This window comes from Calidris pugnax, unplaced genomic scaffold (assembly GCF_001431845.1).
Source record: "Calidris pugnax isolate Ruff unplaced genomic scaffold, ASM143184v1 scaffold27, whole genome shotgun sequence".
In the NCBI taxonomy this organism is placed as follows: domain Eukaryota; kingdom Metazoa; phylum Chordata; class Aves; order Charadriiformes; family Scolopacidae; genus Calidris; species Calidris pugnax.
In genome coordinates this window covers 19,851,543-19,874,490 of record NW_015090893.1, presented here as the reverse complement: position 1 = coordinate 19,874,490, position 22,948 = coordinate 19,851,543, and the positions used below count along the sequence as shown (strand labels likewise).

The window sequence follows — 22,948 nt, the reverse complement described above, 5'->3', positions numbered from 1 at the left end:
CCCCCGCTGCCCGTCTCTCCCGCCAGCAGCTCCGGCTGCCCCGGGCGGCCGCTCCAGGCGGGAAGGGCGAGCGGCGGCGGGGGTTGCAGCCGCGGCGGCGAGCGCCGGGAGACGCGGGGATCCCGGGGGCGGCGGGGGCAGGAGCCCGGGGCTGAGCCCTCACGGCCGCAGACGGGGCGCAAAGGGGCTGAGCGCCGGCGGGACCTTCCGCGCAGAGCCCTCCTGCCCCTCTCGCTGCCGCGGCCGCCCTCCGCGCGTCCCGGTCGGAACCGCTCCAGGCCGGGACCTCCGGGGGACGGCTCGGTTCGCGGGGACCATCCCGGAGATGCCGCGGTTCGTTCCGTGCTGCCTCTGTTGCTGCCAGGTCAGAGGAACCGAGGAGAGAAATAACTCCTGTTTCCAATTCGTCTCCTGTGTCATTTTCATGGCTGATGAGACTAGAAATCCTGAAATTACAGAACTGCTCTGAAGCGCTCCCGGACCCGGCTACGGGATGTCGGTGCTTCACAGTCAGAAAAAGCTGCAGCTGCTGAATATCACGATGACTGCTATAAAACCGGGCTGTTGCACCGAGACCTCGGTAGCACTTGCAGCCACATGATTACAATAGATTTTCCATGTCCAAATACTAATGCTTCTTTGCTAACTGTGCTTAGAAAAGAAAAGGTTTCCCTTCTGCAGTCATCCTCTCTATCAATGGCATGGTGCACCAGGACCAGCAAAACAATACATATATACATGACAGGACGTTGAGTGAAAAAGGAGAATAAAGGAGTATCTTATTACCTATCTCTTTTTTTTCTAAGGTATAAATAATCATAGTCTGTGAATTGATTATTACCTTTTAACTTTTTTTTTTTTTTAAACTACAGAAGGGACTCCAGTACACATGCATATTTAACATGCTCTGCAGCCTACCCCATAGCTCTAGGAAAGAATTAGCTTTCTCATTCTTTCACATTATTATCTGGAATACTAAGACACTGTTTTAGAAAATGAAACAACACATCCAGTATTAGGGCTTAAGACAGTGATTAGCTATTAAGCCATGTCTGTAGAGAAGGACTGTTTTAAATTTGAGGTTTACAGCAGCTTCACCTGAAGCATCTGGTATAGACATGTGGTAGAAACACAGTCCTTCCACTTACACCCATCTCTGCTCTAGCCTGGCAATTACCTTATCAAAGTTTAAAAAATGCCACTTCAAGCTCAGCTCCTTGCTGAGCAGAATTCTTCCCATCCTGTTATGAACTTCCTTCAGCAGCTGCTGCAAGCCACTGTTGGAGATGGGATGCTGGGGGAGATGGTACTTTGGGTACCATCTTGGTGCCTGGTGGGACAGATCATCAGTTCACTGATGTTCATTAAGGTTGTGCCTAGGTGTAATGCCTAACCAAAACCCACTGTGCTGCATACAAAGCATTTCTGATGAGAGACTGGTTTTTCAGGGAGCTTACAAAGTCATACAGTCTCTACTTAGCAGCCAGGTGAACAACAAAGTACAGTAAGTTGCTAGAAAAGCAAAGAAATTTGTACAAGTGTGACAGAGACACCCAAATACTGGGCTGTAGGAAAAGTAGAAAGATTGAGAAGCAGCTGAGCATAGAATTACACAGCCTACTGCTTACAGCAAATAAACTGATGGAGCCAGCAAAAGTGAAGGAAGTGAGAGAAAAAATTAGATGAAAGAACAAAGAACATTAAAGGCAGATGTAAGGCTCAGCACAGTCGTTTCCTAAAACCAGCCAAGCAATATTGTCCTGAGGCAAAGAACCATACTAGCCCATATATAAATTTTATTAGCAAACAGTCTTGTTTCAGGTCTTCATTGTACTTGTACTATAAACACAGATTCATATACTACAGAAATTAAGAAAGATTACAGACTAAATTCACCTACCCGTGACAAAATCATGCTAGGTATTACCCCAGGATTGTCCTCAGGAAACAACAGCCCATATAAAAATTTTTAAAAGCTGAAAAAAAAAGTCTAGTTTTAAAGATTACATTGTTAAATTGAGATTATTTAATACTTCCATATGAGGTGGTGCATATGTGTGTGTGTAATCAATGCATATGTTACACAAATACACAGATACAGTCAGAGTTCACAGCCAACCAACAGATGAAAGCTGGCAGGCCAAGCCTGCATCCCAGCATTTTTGGGAGGAATTTCAAGGACTGGGTTCTATATTCTTAAATTGATTGTGCATCAGTACTTCTAGATGAAATTATTGCATCTTATGTTAAAGATTTCTTCTATTATGCAAAAAACCCCCCATTCTTATTCCTACATTTCCAAGCTCAGTAAAGTAGTTTTTACACCCCACAAATGGCTTTCCCAGTACATCTCTTAATGACCAGCAGACCCTTTAGCAGTGGCAGCAGCACTGACTGACAGCACAGCACCGTGTTGCTGTGTCCCTATTGCACTGCGGTTTTCATTACCCAGATAGTGGAGCTTCTTTAGAGCAAGCCTCAGCAATGCCATGGTTTCCACAGGGATTTGCTAGTCCATAAAATACAGAGCCATCCCTGATCCTGTCCAAGTTGAAGGAGTTAATGGTGATTAAAAAAGGGTTTATCAAGCAAAATTATTCTTGAGACTTTTCTTTAACCTTTTCTTCCCTCTTTCATACATTAATAGTCATCCTTTTGTTTCTAAATGGAAACCATTCTTGTTCCTTACTACTCCATATGAAAGATCCCAACCAGTTCTGCCCCTTGAGAGGGGTCCTTGATGCATACAGGATGCCCACCGAACAACGACAAGGTGCCTGTGTGCCATTTATCACGACTGTAACCCTAACGGCCTTTTCCCTCCTCAAAGGAGACCTCCTGGCTCTGCCCAGGAGCGACTGCATCGCGGCGGAACAGCAGTGTCTCTCCGACTCCACCTGCAACGCGACCTACAGAGTCCTGGAGAGCTGTGCCCTGGCCAAGAGCCGCCTCCTCCCGCTGGACCAGGAGGGCAGGGTGAGGTGTCTGGGCGCGGAGCTGGACTTGGGGAACAGCTCTCTGCTGCACTGCCGGTGCCACCGCCGCATGAAGAGGCAGGAGCACTGCTTACGCGTTTTCTGGACCGTTCACTCCAGCATGACAGATGGTGAGATGAAGTAATATGAATCTACAAGGTACTTGTAGGGCTCAGCCCTGCCCCCATCTGAAAACAACTGCAAAAGGCCTCTCCCCAGCACTGCAGGTATCACTCTGGAGCCACATCTCCCAGGGTGGAGGAGTCTCTGCTGCTCTGTTTGATAAACAGAGAAAACCAATCCCCTCTGGGACCAGCCCTTCAAATACACCAGGGACCCTAAGAAACAAAGATAGCTACTCTGAGACAGAGTTAGTGCTGTGAGGGGAGACTGCTGTGAAAATCACCTCAAAATGGTCATGTCTGTCCATCACTGAAAACGGAGGTGTCATTATGACACATGCTGTAATGGCATCCCTGAGCATGCTGCTGCCTTCCAGCCTTGGTGGGACGCCGCTGCCTGCCTCCTGCTAAAGGCTGCCCCAGCTGCCCCTCTCCTGCTAGTGCTGAGCCTGAAAAACCCAAATGACAACACAGGCCAAATTTCAGCCAGAGGAAATCTCCCAATAAAACGTAGTGCTGTTTTGACACAGTAACACTCTTGCATCTCCAGCAGAACCAGATTCTTGGCATTTGGCTTTCAGCAAGATAGAGCGTTTCAGAACTCCTACCTAAGGAAACACCCAGGCACAAATAAGAAAAAAATCAGTTTAAAAAACCCAAACAAATGCTGGTCACAAAGCATTTCTCTCACTGCATAAAATATCTTGTATCTCACCTAGGTTATTTCAATTTGGAGACCTCTCCTTATGAGAATCCAGCAAATGAGGAACATTGGAAGACAGATTATAATAAACTGGCAGCTCTGTTATCAGGTAAGGATTGTAATGGTTTCCTGACATAATGCTGCCCTTTCTTATCTTTTCAGGGGCTGAAAATATTAAGATGACCTATTTGGGGTAATGGTCCCTTCAATCAGAGGGACGCCTGCTCTGGGTACTTGCCTGAGTTTGTCCCCCCACCAAGTGTAAATAACGCCGCAGATCCAGGCCCATGAAGCAGGGAATAACCCACAATGATGCATTTTCTGAAACACCCTACATGAACCAGTAGGAAATACGATGTCGTAACTGTATTGCCACGCTACAGGCACGCAGCAGGACTAATTTGCTTTGCTCTTTTTCATGTTCCCAATCTGACCATCAAGTAAGGGCTACTCCTGTTTCCACACAGAATATCTTCTGGAGACTTGCTTCACTCTTTCTGGGTTTCTTTTGGCTTTACAGGCTCACAGTTAGCAGGAGATGCAACAAATCCGTGCCTGAAAGCAACTCACGTCTGTAACCTGAGCAAGAAGTGTGTTCGCCTGCGCACGGAGTATGCCTCCATCTGCACCAAGGGAGCGGGAAGCGAGGACACGTGTGACCGCCGCAAATGCCACAGAGGGCTAAGGAACTTCTTTGAGAAAGTTCCTGAGGATTTCACCAAAAGGATCCTTTTCTGTCCATGTCAAGATGAACTTTGTGGAGAGCGACGCCGGAAAACTATTGTTCCTGATTGTTCCTTCCAGTATAACACCAAACCCAACTGCCTCTGGCTTCTGGACTCCTGCTTAGAAGACCATATTTGCAAGTAGGTCCAGTAGCAGCAGACATTAGCCAAGAGAAGAGAAGAGCAGAGCATAGGCACTGATAGTCTCCTTTTTCTTCCTACAGATCCCGGCTGGCCGACTTCCAACAGAACTGTCAGCCCGCGGACACGTCTCTGGACGGCTGCGCTCCACAGGGCCACGCCGCCTGCCTGCAGGCCTACATGGGCATGATCGGTGAGTGGTACCCGCAGCAGCACACGGGGTGGATGCTTTCGGGCCACAAACTCGCAGGCATGCTCTGATGCTGTGAAGGACCCTCTTGCTCTCCCGCAGGAGACAGTGCTCAGTCTGCCAGTTAACATGCCTCAGCCTGATTGATGCTGGTGCTCCCTCTTACTTCTGAGGTAAATGCAGCCCAGAGAGAGCTCTGCCATAGCCTTTATCACTCTCCTTTGTCCCATCCTCTGCTGTCAAATCAGCAGCACTTGCCTGAGATTTCTGAGTACCTACACCATCAGCTGGTGCAAACTGCTCTGGCCACCAGGACCTGCAGGGACCAAGTCGCTCGTGTGGCACGAGTCACATCCCATCACAGGGATTAGACGGGACATTCCCTGCTGGTTTGACTCCTGATGGTCTGGTAGCATCGCACACACTGTCCTCTCAGAGCCAGCCAGAACATGGCACTACCAGCCGTGAGAAGGGAGGTTGTCTTTCGTTTTAGGCATTTGCTGCCAACCTGCTCGTGCTTTTTCAGAGTGGCTGCAAAGAAGAGCAGTATCTCATAAGCTCTAAATCTAGACTGTGCCTTCTGCTTTTCCAGATGTCTTTGCTGGTTTTATGCTAAATGAACTCTGGCTGAATGGCACGCTATGGGTGTGCAGCATTTGTTTGGCAAAACGCGTGTGGCCACGCAGCATGTCTGGCTTTTGTTGCCATGTCCCAGCAGGTGCTTCTCACTCTTCGATCCAACACCTGCAGCAGCTTCAGTTATCAGTGCAGCCTCCACCAGACTGCCAGCGTCAGGGGCAGCAACTCCTGGCAGCCCAGCAGAGTCACCAGGCCAGGGTCACCTCGCGGGGCTCCCAAGGGAAGGCGCCTCCCCCCAGGGCAGCATTCCCTTTAGTGGGATAGGACACATGAGGCTGCCATTGTTTGGTGACGTGAATCCTGATTGCAGTTTCTGGGGGTCTGGGACAGGTACGCCCATGACACCCAACTACATCAGTAATGCCAGCGTGGAGATCTCCCTGTGGTGCACGTGCGAGAGCAGCGGCAACCAGAAGGAGAAGTGTGACCAGATACTCGGCATGTTTGAGAGCAACAAATGTCTTGGTAAGCATCAAACATCACAGAACCAGAGAAACAGCTCAGCACAGGGAAACTCAAATCCTGTTGATTTCAAGATCCTACAATGTGTTGTGTCCCCATGGTCTCCTTCCCAACCTATGAGACCAGCCTGGATCTGCTCTCAGAACTGTTTCTGTATATTTTGGCAACACTTTAGTTCATCTCAAACCCCATGAAGCTATTTCCAAACAGCATTCAAATGAAGGGGGTGCAAAAACCCCCACCACCCGGGGAGGTCAGACACGCTGCATCCAGAGGTTGCTGTAACCACGTCAGTGCACCAGGATTATGGGCTTTGGGTTCCTTCCCCCCCCCCCCCCCCCTTCTCCCTGTGCTCACCTTTGGCCCTTGCTTGCTTAGTCAAGGGAAGCAGCTCCTGACACAGGTCACTGAATTCAGCAGCACTGCAGTTACAAAAACCCTGTTAAATGCAACCATGTAATCCTAAGTCTGTATTTCTTTATGTCCCTAACATTTTAGCAACAGACCTTATTAAGATTTAAATATTTTATGTTTGTAAAAGCTTCCAAAGGATATCAAAGAAACCAGCAGCATTAGATAAATGATTAATATTTAAACCTACCTCCTGCTGTATAGAAAAGCCTTGCACCCAGCACTATAGATACACCTTCAACCTAAACATCCCATCTGAGGTATTACGTACCTGCCCCTTACAAAACAGACAGCTGCGAGAGTCCCAGAGGGACCCAAAGGTCCTCAAGTACAGCGCAAATTGGCTTTGCAGTCTGCTCGACCTCGTAAGTAAACCGACAAGCTAACAGGGCACTGACTGAACAGAGAATATGTATCTTCTAAATCAAAGCCACACGGCCTGTGAGTGCATTTCCTAAAATAGCTTCCCTAGGCTTCTGTTCACAACTCCAAGGTGCGCACAGAAAAAGCACAATAAGACTCTTGCTTTCCTTCTGTTTGCAGAAAATACCATTTTGTCTCAAATGCACCTGAAGCAGACAGCTCTAGAAAGGCAGGAAGACTTATTTTATTCATCTTCCCTAAGCTTCCAAGGAGACAGTGCCAGCACAGCTCTCGCTTCAGAGATGTCCCAGGTATGCATTGCTTTGTTGCCTTCACAAAGCAGCGAGTCAAGTGGCGTAGAGACAGTAGCTGGAAAACCTCGGAGCTGGAAATGTCCGATTTCGGACACCAAAGCAAGGGATGCCACGTGCATGCAGAGCCCTGGACCAGTTTACCTCAAGCTATTCCTTAACAGACAAGCAGAGACAGGAGGCCATGGGACTTTCCTGTAACCCCCCATTAGTGCTCAGAACAGGGCGCTCTGCAGCCAAGCATTTGAGCATAAATGTGTCTAACTGGGATTCATTCCTCCTTGTCCTTTCATAGGTGGCTGAAGGGAAGGCACAGCGAGACATCTCCGAACACAGCAGTATGCCCATGGCCTCCTCTGTCTATTCTGGAGCTGCTGTTTCTTGGCCATCTCTGGCTCTGTTCCTGCCTCTGTTGCTGAGCTCATGTTAACTTGGCATAAATAGCATCTTTCCTTCCCATATTATTAACCGCATTCCATATCCAGGTACCTCCCAGTATTGATTTACCTTTGGGAAAGAGAAGGCTTCCAGAAAAATGGAATGGAAGAGCCTTAACCCAGAACGGCAGACACTGACATCCTCCCCCTGACCTTCCCCAGTCAGTTTGCACCAAGCTCCGCAGATACGGTGACCATCGTTGTATTGCTTCTGCCACCTTCGCAGTTAGAGTAACAGTCAGGCTAATATTCCAGCACAATATTTTAAAACAAAGGTACAAGTTCTGTCAGAACTTGGGCAGGGTTCCATTTCTGACTGCAGGGAGGGACCTGACACAGTGCGTCCTACCACCCCACCTTCTGGAGCTCTTCCTCAGGCATACAATCACAGGATGGTTTGAGTTGGAAGGGACCTTTAAAGATCATCTTCTTCCAACCTCCCTGCCCTGGGCAGGGACACCTCCCACCAGACCAGGTTGCTCCAAGCCCCGTCCAACCTGCCCTTGAACCCCTCCAGGGATGGGGCAGCCACAGCTTCTCTGGGCAACCTGGGCCAGGGTCTCACCACCCTCAGAATGAAAAATTTCTTCTTTATGTCTAATCTACACCTACCCTCTTTCAATGTAAAACCATTTCCCCTTGTTATGTCACTACAGGCCCTGGTAAAGTCTCTCTCCATCTTCCTTATAATCCCCTTTTATGCATTGAAAGGTCACAATAAGGTCTCCCCAGAGCCTTCTCTTCTCCAGGCTGAACCACACCAACTGTCTCAGCCTTTCTTCATAGGAGAGGTGTTCCAGCCCTCTCATTGGTTTTGTGGCTCTCTTGTGGACCCGCTTCAACAGGTCCATGTCTGTCTTGTGCTGGGCACCCCAGAGCCGGACGCAGGACTCCCAAGTAGCGTAAAGGGGGAGAATCCCCTCCCTCGCCCTGCTGGGCACGCTGCTTTTCATGTAGCCCAGGATACAGTATGGCTTTCTGGGCTGCAGGCGCACATTATTGGCCCACATCCAATTTTTCATCTACCCGTACCTGCAAGTGCGGGGCTGCTCTCCGTCCCTTCATCCCCCAGTCTGTATTGATTTTGGGGGTTGTCCCAACCCAGATGCAGGACCTTGCACTTGGCCTTGTTGAACTTCATGAGGTTCACGTGGGTCCACTCCTCAAGCTTGTCACGGCACAGAGCACAGCATTCCATCCTAAAGACTGCAAGTCCACACTCCAGGGTGGGTTGCAAGTTAAGTTCAATAAACATGAAGTCCCTGGTAAACAGCAATTCTGGATTACTTTCAATCCCATTTTCAAATCCATTCTTTTGAGTATATGGAAAAGACCATTCCAGCTCAAGGACACTATACTACAATTTTTACTCTTGCTCCTTTCTGTTTTGCCCCTTGCAGCGTATATTTGTATAATCCATTATCACAGCTAGCAACAGACTTGGATTTTGTGGGTTAAGATGGACTTCTTCTGTGCTCAACTCCAGCAAATTTAGTCTTATCTAGCAAAGGATGACCTTTCCCAGCCTTAGGATGAACCTTCTTAGTTATACTTAGAGAATACATATAGCTCATTTAAGTTGTATTGACCACAAAACCCCCACGACATTCAGTCACAAAAAATCTCTGGAAGCTGCCACTACCTTGTACCTCTCCACGTGCTCTCGTTGTCATTGTCCCTTCCATGCTGCCTGCCTGATCTCCTCCTCCTCTGCCAAGCTCTGCTTCATGAACCTGTTTACTCTGAGTGTAAATGTGTACACTGTGTAACTGCTGTTATTTTGTACTGCATTTGCCTGTTAAAATGTGGTGTTAAGTGAATATTGATTTCTGGGCCTAGGTTAATAGTCCACAATCAATTGTGTGCACGAGTTGCCTCATCTGCCAGCCCAGGCTTTCAGGGTGGCAGTTGAAATCCTCCTCTGCCACGTGTGATGCCTCTCGCTCACCCTGGGTACAGCAGACCAGAGTGATACCATAAACAGCCAAACAATATTATAATACTGAGTAGATGCAGAACAGGTGGGTATTCACCCTGTGCTTTCCCTGGTGCCAGGGAAGCACCAGCTGAGTGATTGTCCTTCTGCAGTGGCAATATTTCCATTTCAAATTCCAGCCTTCTTTTTACATCCTGAGCAGGTAGGGCAAGGAAATCGCTTCATGGAGCAGAACCATCTCCTCTGTTGCACAGAGAGGTGACATCTTATTTCCACAGAGTAGGAACAAATATCATGTCTTATTAATAAAGGTATGCTGGTATTCTGATTACCTACTGAAATACAGCTATGTGGATCAAGGGATAGCACTGTTCCCACTTTTGCTACCATTCTTTAACTAAAGCAGAGTCCATGTTACCATATTCTAATATCTACATTAGACCATCCTCCTTATGGTGGGACTAGAAATGTGTCAAGACTCCTGACTGTAGTGTAACAACGTCTGTCATCTCCAGAATTTAGTGGAGAGCGACGGTGAAGATCTTTTTCTTTCCACTATTCCACAAATCAGTGATGGTATTTGTGAGAATAGTGGAGTAAATTTCCCTGAGCTATCTGTACCACACACACAGTGTGCTGCACCCATCTGCACCGCCACCTTTGTCTTTCCCCACCTTAGTGCTCTAAGACAGGTTGATATGGAAATCATGATTAGCATTTTGTTGTTCGTATTCACGGCGCTGTGGACTTGTAGCCCCTTTCCCCTAAGAAGGCTGTTGATTGCAATTGCAGCCTCCTGTCATGTCCTGGATTACGCGGGAAAACGCTCGACACTCGGACAAATCCTACTCTAGACTTAAAGCGAAATGTGTCAGCTTGGGTTTTTCTCCCAAGTGTCCTATGTCCCTTTCGCAGGTACATATGCACATTTGTTCATCAGTAACTGCAAAGAAAATTCACCTCTAAAGACACCTGCGTTCACAGGTACTCACCTGTGAGGAGTACAAACCCAGTTGCACTTAGACTTTCTTAACACCTGATCTCCAAATATCACAGTCACTCAATTACACAGCACACAAGTATAACTGCTACTAAGAAATGTCATGCCAGTATCAGTTCAGTTCATTAGCACCAGTAATGATCACAGACTGGCACAGTTATCTAAACCCATTCAGAACTGTTCTTACTAACCCTATGACTGAGCAAAGTGCAAAAACCCCTCAGCTTCTACTCCATGGAAACTGGAGTACGTCATCCCGTGAGTACCTTTGGTCTAAATACAAAAATTAGAAATTCTCTGCCCTGACGGTCTTGAGCTCTCAGCAAGTGTATAAAAGGAGGGAACCTTCTAGTTGTAATGTAGATTATTTTTAAAATAATGCCAAATCTCACTAATAAAATTTATCTTGCAACTCTAGAAGTCTCCTGCCTTCCTTCGCATTTAACACAAGCAACACGCCTCGTCTCCTTCAGCTGGAGGTATTACAGGAAAGAAATTTAAAGAGCAGAATTCAACAGAATCTCTTAACAACAGCTTTTGCAGACATCACTCACTGTCAGGTACTTCAGATGCAGCTTCTACAACTCTGACATGGCTTTTGATCCCTTAACATGGTCTAAGGTGGCATTTACAAAGGACATTTGCCCCCTCCTTCTCCAGCAGCAGCTCAGCCTCTGCCTTGGGGAAGCTGTTCCTTGGATGAACAAGCAGAAGCAACATGCGTTTCTTGCTCAAGGTCATGAGCCAGGCGTTGCCAGAAATTCAGGCGTTGCCTTGAATGTGGAAGTCCAAAATTGTGTCTTTGCCTCATTAAAATCATTCCCACTGCCTCCAAGAAAGGCACATGTTTCAGTAAGAATCAAGTGACTGCAGTTTCCCTTTTAAAGGAGGCACAATACCTATTGCAGATGACAAAAAGCTAAGCTTTCCCTCAAACAGTTACTCCTGGTTACAGCTCTCTGGCGTGTCTCAAAATCTGCAGCACCAAAAGGCCATTTTGTGTTGAGGAGAGACCAGGACAGGTTCACACCTACAAAGAACAGAACTAACTTTTTCAATACATCCTAAAAATCACAAGTCACCCCATTTGCCAAAACAGTAGGCAACTTCACACAGAGACAAGAATAAAACTTTCAAAGTAATCTTTCAGGAGTCCATGAGCCAGACAAAGCTTTTGGGGACGACAGCAGAGCAGGAGGAACGCACCGCTGAGCGCCACGCAACCTCAGCGCTGCCACAGAGCCCGACCCGCTGTGCTTCCAACTCCTTCCCCCATGGAAAGAGCCACTGGTAAATTCGACCAGCAGCTCTCACCACTACCTCAATCAGCAGCTAATCATCGCTGCTACCTCGGGGATTTTGTGGCCGAACCTCTCTCCAGCCGCGGGCGCAGTGTGGGCTGGTCTCTAATGGAAGCTCTTCTTCCAGCGACCATCACTTCTCCAGGAAGCAGCCGGGGCCCGGGTTTCTCAAACCCCAGGGTTGGCAGAGGTCGGGGACGCAGCACTTTCTCCAAGTGCCTTCATGAAAATAGCCCCACGTGCTTTCCATTTACAGCTGATCACCTCCATTATCCCCAGGCTGGGAGGAGATGATCAGCGATTGTTAAGTGCTTGAATCAGACTAATAGCTCGCTGCTAATTCCCCCAGTAATGCGAATCCAAATTCCTGGTAAACAAACTGACTGCTTTTCACACACAGGGATGAATGCCAAAAGCCTAATATTAGAGCTCTGGAGCTAAAGCTTTTAGAGCAATCCTGTCCTCTCAAAGATGTTTAATGACATTATATGATGTACTAAATAATTAGAAAATGAAGGCCCACTTGGAATCAATGGGTTACTGTCTAATTACAATGAAAAAGGGGCTCTACCCTCTTTTAAACAAGTTTATACTAAAATGGTGCACCTGATAAATGGCGCTGATAACTATGCCTTTACCTTTGGGCAGAACAAGGCAGCCATTAAGCCAGTACAAAATAATTGCGTGATTTTTGGCTCATCTTTCTTCTTATTGGTGCCACCTGTTTTCCTGTAAGGCATGAGCTGTTTTTCCCCCCCCCCCCCCCATCAGATGACAACGTTTATTAAGCAGCATTCAAATAGCTCATCCTGATGGAGAGAAAAGTCATCCTTCTGTGGCCAGAATCACTGAGTTCACACCAGTAGATGCTCAAAGAGCCGAGAGACATAGCATGGAGCCTCCAGAAGCCCAGAGGCTTCTGCGAAAAGAATTGCTAGCGAGCTTGAGAGCACGGGAGAGGATTACCGTTATCTCTGCATGTAGATAAAAGGCTGAAAAGGCTGATTATCTGACTGAATTATATCTCAGCAACCTCTGATCAAAATAAAGAGCAAAATTACAGAAAAACACTAAACAGAGCAATTGGAATGATGTATCTAACAATTTTTATTCCACTTCCATTTCACAACACACCCACACGTACAGTCTAGTCTGTTCCATGTATCATGCCCCGGAAGATGGTGCAAAACAGTTGCATGAGACTTCAGTTTCCTTTCTCCTGCCATAACAATCTAGGATTTCACATTCACATCCAAAACTAAATTTAAATATTTTGATCTTTATATTCCCATCTTCCTCCTCCCAGTACACTGCTGAGGTAAGGAAAACAGAAGTGTTTTCCCATAATGATGCTTCTCATTCTTAACTGTGTCCATTCCTACTCCTAACTGTTCTGTGTTTGGTCAGGGAGGAAGGTTACAGGGAGACATCTGTGTTGCAACACATACAGAGAGCCAAAATTAAAATTTTGTTTTACAGTGGCATATTCAGGAAGAAAAAGCTGCAAGCTGTTTTATAATGCTGGAATTGCTGTTGCAGATAAATTCCCCTGGCATTCACAAGTGACTATTTTAAACTCCACTGAGATAAAAACATTTATTCCATTACCGTGAGACATATAAATCATAACACATTTGTTCTCGGAAAAAAAGCAAGTATTATGTGACAGATTATATCTATGAACTTGTGACTGATAACAGGAGGTTCCTTGCAGTCTTAAGTCCCTAAACAAAGCAAACAGAAACTTTTCAAAACTGTTTTCTGCAATATTTGTCCTATTTTTGTTATTCTGCTTTGTTCATATATATTGGGCATTTCAATAGACTACCGAAAGGGTGATTCCCCTCCGAATTTCTCTTAAAACCTCTAGTACTCAACAGTTAAAAGCAGAAAGTGTGTTTTCTCCTAAGCAAGGGACACAATTAAAACCAAGCTGGCCTCAAACCTACATGCCCGTTTAGAATCCCATGAGATTTCACCATGGGCTCTTAAAAAATAAAGCAGGGGACTTCCAAGAACTGCCGGGTATCGGTTATAATTCAGTGTTTTCCTTTTACCTGGGACTAGCGGAAAATGGCATGAGTCACAATAACGGCAAATGTTTCTTCATAATGGGGCATGCTAATATTCCAGATCTCGCACGCTGCACAATTCTGTTCTCTTTGCACCTATTACTGCTGTAGTCTATCATGTGCTTTCAGATTCATACACAACTCGCTCAAGAAATGTTTTAATAAAGGGTGAGCAAAGGGCCACTGTGTTCTCCTCCCTTTTGCTTTTTTTCCCCACCAGTCTAGCACTTAAATTACTTTTCCTTCAATTTAAGTTTGCCCATTAGCTACCATCATTACAGGTTACTGAGCCCCACTGCAAGGAACTGAAATTTCTTTAACCATCAACAGAGTTACTTGTTGTGCAGCTTTCCAAACCAGCAGGGGTTTTGTTGGGTTTTTTTTTCTTCCCTAAAGAATCTTTTGATTAACTGAAGTCAATTTTGCTAAGTGCTAGTGGCTCTCAGAAGCTTGTTGTGTCAGTGATCCCCAGGGCTCCATTACGTTTTCAGGGCTATAAACCAGGAATTGCTCAGTCTTTTTGTAGAAATGTGAGATTAGCAGCTATTCTTCCAGCCTCAAGCTCTTTGGATTTCTCTCCCATCATTCTGAATCAGAGCACGGGCATCTTTTATGGCAGTTCTAGCAGAGATTAGTTAAGAGATTTCCCATCTTTTTATTCAATTTCAATCCATCCCAGTGCAAAACTTTTAATGCACAAGTAGACCAGGTCCTCCAATACACCACAGAACTGACTGCTGTTCTGCACCCAACCTGCAGCTGCAGCGGGACCACTGCAGAGGCACCTCTTTAGAGCACCGAGCGTTTCCTTCTCAATATGCCAATGTAAGTCACAGTGCAAATGCAACTAATATGCAACTGCAAATCACAGTGCAAATGCAAGTTTTAAATATATTTGCAACACAGAAAGGTCCCTAGAGAGATATTCTGACTTCTCATGAAGGAATTTATTAAGTAGTTGGGAATAAAATCTCAACTGTTTTATTCATACTCCGTATGACATACATTCCCTCTCATGGCTGAAATGCTGACACTAGAAACTTGAGGTTGGCCTCAGTTCTCAAGAATTGCCAAGTTACATCTTCCATCTGGTAAATCAGGCACAATAAAGTGTTAAGGCAAGGGAAAAATTGGTCAATGTACTCAATCATTATTAATTTCTTTTCGATCTATCTCATCTCTAGTTAGATCTCACCAGAAATCCTACTATTATTCATGATAGCACAATATTACTCAGGTATCCACCTGAGTCTGTATTTAATTCAGGTTTTCAAGCATGAACTTCTCAGTTCAGAATCCAGTTGCCTACATTAAGGTATAACACATATAGAAGTAAAAATGGTCCGCACACTTGCTAATTAAATAATTCACTTCTGCTTTTGACATACAGTTATATAATCTGATATGTTGCAAAAAAATACAAACACAACTTTTCCACTCAACCACATCACATCCTGCTCTGGCAGAACTCAGGAACATATCAAAGGTGACATGACCGCCTGCCACCGGGCATGGCCTATCTCCAGAATTTCTCCAGCATGAACCCCACTTCAGCAAAAGCAGCACCAAGCAGACCAACAGTCAAGACCTCCTGCACGTCAGGCCGCTTCCCCAGAAAAAGCAGCAAAGCACTGAACAATGGATTTGTATCAATTACTCTGTGATGTGCTTCTTTAAGGCCATCAGTGTCACCTCTACCCAGGGGTCCTCATCCCCAGCACAGCCCTTTAGTGCCAAGTACCTTTCTTTTAAAATTGCTGATAAACCTACCTTTTGGAACTCACATTAACCTTTTGCCACACTGAAAAAATGTTGAGTATTGACAGGCTGAGGGAGCTGGGAGACAGGCTGAGGGAGCTGGGATTGTTCAGCCTGGAGAAGAGAAAGCTCCGGGGAGACCTTATAGCGGCCTTTCAATACCTGAAGGGTGCCTATAGAAGAGCTGGAGAAGGACTCTTTGCCAGAAGTGTAATGATAGGACAAGGGGAAACGGTTTTAAATTGGAAGAAAAAAGATTCAGATTAGATATCCGGAAGAAATTTTTTACTATGAGGGTGGTGAGACACTGGAACAGGTTGCCCAGGGAAGTTGTGGCTGCCCCATCCCTGGAAGTGTTCAAGGCCAGGCTGGATGGGGTCTTGAGCAACCTGCTCTAGTGGGAGGTGTCCCTGCCCAGGGCAGGGGGGTTGGAACTCAATGATCTTTGAGGTCCCTTCCAACCCAAACCATTCTATGATTCTATTCCTGTGTTTTCTGGATTGTGGTATTTCCTCTGCCACTTGTAGCTTTGGGCTGGAAAGAAACCAGATTATGCAAAAGCGATGCCATGACCCAGCAGAACATATCACCATTGCGACTACAACAGGTACAGACTTCCTATTAACAGGAGGCGACGGCAGTAATTACATATGCAAGCCTCTGACAAATCAAAAGTGACGGATCAAGAATTAAATCAGGACTGGTTGCATGGCTTCAAGTAACATTAACTACTCAATATATGCCTAAGAGCATAACTAGGAACCTATAAGATGTAAGAAATAAAAAGAGGTGTAGACCAGGTGTTGCAGTTTCCTGAGCTCTACTTGCCAGTGAAATAGAACCAGCAGTCTAGGAAATTCGTTTTTGCCCTCTTTCACCAATAACTTAAGCACATATTTCATTACTGGTATAATTTAAAGCTGTCCTAGTCGACCTCTCCACACTGGGTAACAAACAGAAATTTAATTTTGTATTTGTTTGTCAGCACTAAAGCACTGTGCCATTCATGCCTTAAGGGAAAAAACAAAGCCTTCTCCTGGAAAGGAAAACGCCTCGCTTTCTAACCAAAGAATTCCAGTTTTCAGACAAGATGGTGACCTCCAGGTCCTCAGATACTCATGATGTACGAGCCACTCAGCTTCCATTGAGATTTTTGTGGAAGACAAAAAAAACTCCAGCACTGAAGTTGGAATGTGATGTTGTTACATCCAGCAATTCTCAGCCTGTGTAAAGCAAAAATACAATAACCAGACTGATGCATTACATCCTACTTAACCTGAATTTTCTTGTTTTTACATTATCATTATACTGAACTTCAGGTACTGATTGTATTTTTGCTCAGTAACTTTTTTGAAAGGCTCTGTGTACTGTGAAGTAAGGTAGTTAATGAGTAAATTAATTAGTAAAGAGAAAGGAGGGGAAAGGCTTGGAATCTGCATAGTATTGAGTAAGAATTTTTTTTTATCATTATATGACTAGATTAACATGGGAAGCAACTCACTCCTTAAACAAAGGAATTAATGAAACTTGCTTTCACAGATCCATTGTCATCTTTGAAGTAACAGTATATATATATATATAGTGTGGGGTGTGTGTATATATATACACACACTCAATAAGCCTGTACTCATAACGACATCCCAATCAGGCAAGAAATGGAAAATGCTGTAAACCCACTGGGGATTCTGTACGTGCTGACCATTGAGTGACATAAGCAGGAGCCGACTGAGCCGAGTTCTGTCAGAGTTTTCCCCCCTGGCTCTGATTTTCATCTCTCCTGGTAGCCACCGGCTTCCGAAGCTCACAGACATTGTGAAACAGTCACTCACTGCCACGTTTGGCTGAACAGCCACCACTCGAGCACCGGAAACACTATCATATCCACCTCTATTTTCATTTCCTCTATTCAATCATACACACCTCTGTTTTTGAGGAGATGGTTCAACCCCACAAACATCACAGAAAAACAAGTGGCTCAAACAGTATTCAAAGAAAAAACAAGAACATTTTATACACAGAATAAAACAGCTTCCTGCAGTGCCTGTCACTGACTGTGAAGCTTATACAGAGGTAAAAACATGACAGAATCCTGACTTTACATCATCTTTACTACTGAGACTCACAACCTTCTCCCAAAGCAAATGTGTAAACACACACAGAGCAACCGACTACACAACAAAACAAAATAGCTGCTTGCGGTGAACTTCTGCGAACTAGGGATTTTAACTTACTAAGTGCTGCAAAAACAATTTTGCACTAAAAACATGCATTTTATTTTTCAGATGCTGAAATAAAAATTTCCCAATCTGAGAACTGGCAGTTTGCAAATTTGCCAATATAGTTTCATAAACAGATTACCCCTTCCAATCCAGCAATGTTTCCAGCTGGATTTAGTCATTTACATGGTTGCTTCATGACCTAAAACATAAAAAATGACTCATTTATCTTCAGGTCTTCATACCCCGCCTTCATCTAAATGTACACCTTTCTCAGCAGCCCCAAATGAGTCAAAGGAGGAAATAATCCACTGAGAAGGATTAGAAAAGCATCCAGTCAGTGGACCAGCTGTGCCCAGGCGCAACAGGAACACCCGGACACGCAGGCAGGAATGCGGACAGCAGAACGACAAACTCACTTTACAAGATATTTAAAAGAAAAGCCAATCCTTTAGATATCTATTTTGCACAGACTGAGCTAATCTGGACAAAATCTAACATAAAAGGAGGACACATTTCATAACACAAACAAGTGGACAGATTCAAGCAGGGGGCTCTTGTACAGCCTAATGCAGATGTCAGTTAATTAGAGTAGAAGGTTATATCATTAGCAGCCAAATCGATGTAAAAGGAATTAAGAGCTCGGACAGCAAGCTCTCCTGCTTTCCAGCACAGCACCCGGGGCTGTATTTAGCTAAAATTCAATACACATTAGTGGACAATCAATGTAGTCTTGTATGGGGATGTCTTCTTGAAATACTTTAATTGGACTCTCTAGTGTTATCAGCGCTAAACAAGATGTCAGATTAACGTAGAAGCCTTCCCAAATGGGACTGGCAGCCCACAGTCTGGAAAAGCCACTTTTACTTCTATTAAAAACTCACTGGCTTTCCAACATGTATTAATAGTACTATTTTCACAGTTCTCTTAAGAGTGACTGAGAAGCATCATTACATACAGGTGCTCCATCCTGTAACACTCAGCCATCTCCAAACTAGGAACAGCAGATCCCCCTCCCTGATTTGCAATTTCAGTCCCAGGCGTCATTAATCAAGAACCTGTCAGTCACACTAGACTGACAGTTTTTACCCTGAATTTATAACCTCTGCAGAGAATACAAATCAATATTGAAATTACCAAGTGTAAAATACTCAATTGACAACTCCTGTAACTGGTATGAAATTTGACATGGCAATATTTTTTTTTATTTTTATATATATATATATATATATCAGCATACACTTTTTGTGACAAAAAACTAAAACACTTTCCATTCAGTGTATTCCCTGAGTAAATCTGCAATACTGTCCTATCACCTAGCCAGGAAGTTATTTTTAGTGTATTGAATTTTGTCTTAAAAGGTAGCATACAGAAGCTACATTACAAATTTCCTGCTCTAAAAAGTGGATGCTACAAAACCAAGCCAAATCTTTCCTCTGAAATGTTTTATCTAACAAGGTAAGAAACAAGTAGCTCTATGGGAGGGCAGTGCTAAAAGAAACAAGGGTCATGTTCACATTACACAGGAGTGTACAACCTAGGGCTTTGAGATTTCAAACAGGGTAAAAGCAAACAATAACTGCATCTAAAATGCCAGAGAAGATGTAGTTTAAATGTTTTCTGACAGACATTTACATTCTGTCAGCAGCCAGAAGAGGCAGTACTGCTGGCAGCACTGACTGCACCACGTCATCTGACAGAGCGGTTACAGCATCACAACCTGCTACAGCAAACCAGTACCGGTGAGGCAGACAGGAGCAGTGACACAGGTTGCCACTATTCCTGTTTAGATGGGTGAGCATGACAGCATGGACAGCATAGCAAACTGAGAAACACATTACCAGAGATATGTCAAAATACAAAAATCAGAATTAAAAGTGAACTCAGGAATTTTAACTACACATGAGAAATACTAAGTGTGTTCAAAGCAGAAGTGCCCAATATCCCCATCAACTTCTGATCATCTCAGCAGCAGAGAGATTCCTTCAGAAAGAAGGGAGTCTTGGCAGGTAAAATGTCTTTGGCAGCATGGCTTCTGCCACCCAACTCCAAAAGTTCTGGCAGAGACAGAGAAATGAACCCAGCTCTGGTGTCCTGTCCCTGCTCTGCCTGTGACACTGCGGGGCAAGGGACAGCTCGGGGTCCAGCCCATCTCCACAGCTCTGGCTGTAGGAGGATCCACTGGGCAGCTCACCTACTCACCGCCGCTCTGTCAAAAGAAGTGATCCTTCTAAGAACTCTCTAAACCTCAATGCTTTAGCTAAATTTTTATTGTTTAAAAGTTGTTTCAAGACCTATAGTCTTAAAATATGTGCCTCTTTATACTCATCCATATGAGTTTATTGTAGGACCTAGTTATATAGTTTATTTTCTCATATTTCATATAAGCATAAAAAGGATAATTGACATCAATGGATGTATCTGCATGAAGTTCAACTCTTCCCTCCCCTTTTCTCATACTGAGTTGCCATTCTTTCATGCTTAAAACAGGACACAAAGTTTGCTTCTATTTTTCAGTGTCTTCAACCAAAACCATTCTTCAAAGTACAGCACAGGTGGGTGTCTACACGTGGTAAAAATTCTAAATTCGGATTATAACTACTAGTACTACACATTTTCAGTTGGTTTAATATACTACACTCAAAAATTTTGATACTGCTGTCCATCCAAACTTTACCAAAATCTGTCCTATTGCTTCACCCCTATGCAATTCTTAATAACTTTATTTGTAAAAGACTGTCATGCTCTTTCACAGAGTATTACCTCTAACCAGCCTAAATTTTGTGTGGGGTTAACATAGTAAATGAAAAGAGTGCTGACATAGACAAAAAAGAAGCTGTAAGGTTTCATAAGCAAAGCCCATGTACTAGAAAATGGAAAATATGAAGGGTCATGCAAGGTTCTGCAGAGAGTATATTAATTACTACATAATGTAAAATAGAAAGAGCCATTTTCTATTGCACTTTTTGAAGGCAGTGAACAGAACAGCATCTCTTTAAATAAGCAAAATGTTATTAAAGTAAAAGATCACCAGTGCTCACTGCACAACGAACTGTCAGGAGATGATTTCAGTTGGAAAGAAAAATTACAGCCCAGTCTTGGAAAAAAACTGACATTCACTCACTGCATAGCACCTTATTGCTATGTGAACTTGAAGGTATTGCTCAATTAACATCCAGCTACTACTGTTTTAAAAATTATGCCCCTGAAAAATGCATTGTAATGATCAGCTTCCTCTTTTGCAACTTCTATAGAATACAAAGCGCGTAACTTGCCAACAGTATAAATCTGCAGCTCTGTAAATCCCCAGCTGACAATCAGCACGTTCAACCAACTCATCTCCATCAAAAAAACCCAAATCACAGGGGGAGAGGGAAGGAAACAAAGAATGACAAGTCTTTCTAGGGAACCATAAGGGTATTTTAACAGACAACGTACTATGACACAACTGAATACATTAAGGAAGTGTTATTCCTATCAATTCACAATGCACATGCTGACACAAGGAATTGGATTATAACCTACGGCTCCACTAATTACTGTTGTAGCATTTGTCAAATGTGCTTTTTAAATAAGAGTTGCCCAAACTCTTCACATGGGCCACCAGAATTTATTGCTTTTGGATGTACAGTTCAAAAACCAACTCAGCACAATAAAAATTCTGAAGGTTATATGAAGGTAACCTGTGTAGCTTTCAGACTTTATACAGCACTTTCATACTGTGTCCTGGAAAAACATGAAGCCATTATTTCTCCCCAGTAATAAATCATCTAAGCAATGTAGTACTTTCTATAATGGAAGAGCTACACACTCTATCGTCCATTACCTTCCAGTTTAATTAAATGTTCCTTGAATAAATCTTGTGCTTACACTCTTGCAACATGCTACCAGTGCCGACTTTTCCATTTACAGACTGACTGGATCCACTCCAATCATCCCTGCTCATCGTGCCCGTCACTCACAGACAACTCCAGGCTCTCAGAGCGCTCCTCTCCGGATCCTTCTTTGCTAGTTATTAATTTGATATGTCTGTAGAACTGAATTAATTATACGAGCTAGGTACCAACAGACCTCTTTTAGCTCGCTTTATTTAGAGTGGCCAAGAGGTTGAAGAAGGACAGGACATCAACATTCCTTGAAGTGAAACTATTAGGAAAAATTCAATTTTCTAAGCAGGAATACATGCACTTGGTTTAATTTCAGTTTCCAATTAGGCAGAAAGCATTGGTTCAGGGAGCATGAAAAGCCTCCGCTTTGTCTTTGAACACAAAATCTTACTGATCTACCCTGGGAGCACAACAGCAGCGTGGGGAGAGGACTTCAGACAAGTCAGAGCAATTTTAAAACACAAGTATCCTTAAAACGGCTACAAGTTTTCAGTCTGCTGAAACACCAACCTGTTTTACCTTTAGTTAGAACAGAGGGGAGGACAATGTATGTTCAACTGTCATCCTTCAGCAGATGAATGGATATATTGCAGAGGAGATGCAATAATAATTTAAACCACTATTAACTTAATCATTAACAGTCATCTGACCAAATGCCACTTGCAACCTGGGAAGAGAAGGCATCAAGTTCCGTGAAAGTTCTTCCATATCATGTCAGCACCTAATAAAACGGAATGAGAATAAGCAGTAAATCACATACCACTGGCAGTAAACCTATATAATGTGATATTTTCTTTTCCTGAGCCAAGACTGTTACCAGGAATTTTTATAAAGTTGTATTTTAATATGCACTCCATGATCATTGGGAGTCATCCTAACTTTTCATGATGATAAGAAAAACGAAATAATCTACTTTCATTAAAAATATCCCTGCACAAGCCCATATATTGCATCTCCATTATATTAATCTAGTGGGGTTTGTGGAGTTTTTATATTCCTTGCTCTTAAAAGGGAGAAGAAATATATTCTGTATATATATTTATAAAACTTTAACAACCTAAGCATCGAAATGAAATTCACAAAACTCTCTCAGAAACAGTTTAAAAGCATGGATTACAGAAATTATTAAATTAAGTACTTCAGTGACTCGAGCTAACACTCAACACACCAGTGTTGGAGTTAAACCACCAGTTAAACTCAAGGTCCTTAAAACCCTGTTTTCTGTTGACCTGTGGAAAATTAACTGGAAACAATCTATGTCCTAGAAGTCACTATTGAGTTTCTTGAACTTTCTAATCC

At 43.9% G+C, this 22,948-nt stretch overlaps 1 protein-coding gene across 1 annotated transcript; it reads left to right on the top strand.

The window, feature by feature from the left end:
- The first annotated feature begins 493 nt into the window (after positions 1–493).
- Positions 494–10,772, top strand: GFRA3 (GDNF family receptor alpha 3). The gene is made up of 8 exons (XM_014947789.1): positions 494–509; positions 2,831–3,106; positions 3,817–3,909; positions 4,321–4,666; positions 4,750–4,859; positions 5,826–5,960; positions 6,912–7,042; positions 7,338–10,772. The coding sequence occupies exons 1-8, from the start codon at positions 494–496 to the stop codon at positions 7,470–7,472; spliced, it is 1,242 nt and encodes a 413-aa protein (XP_014803275.1). The 3' UTR covers positions 7,473–10,772.
- The last annotated feature ends 12,176 nt before the right edge of the window (positions 10,773–22,948 follow it).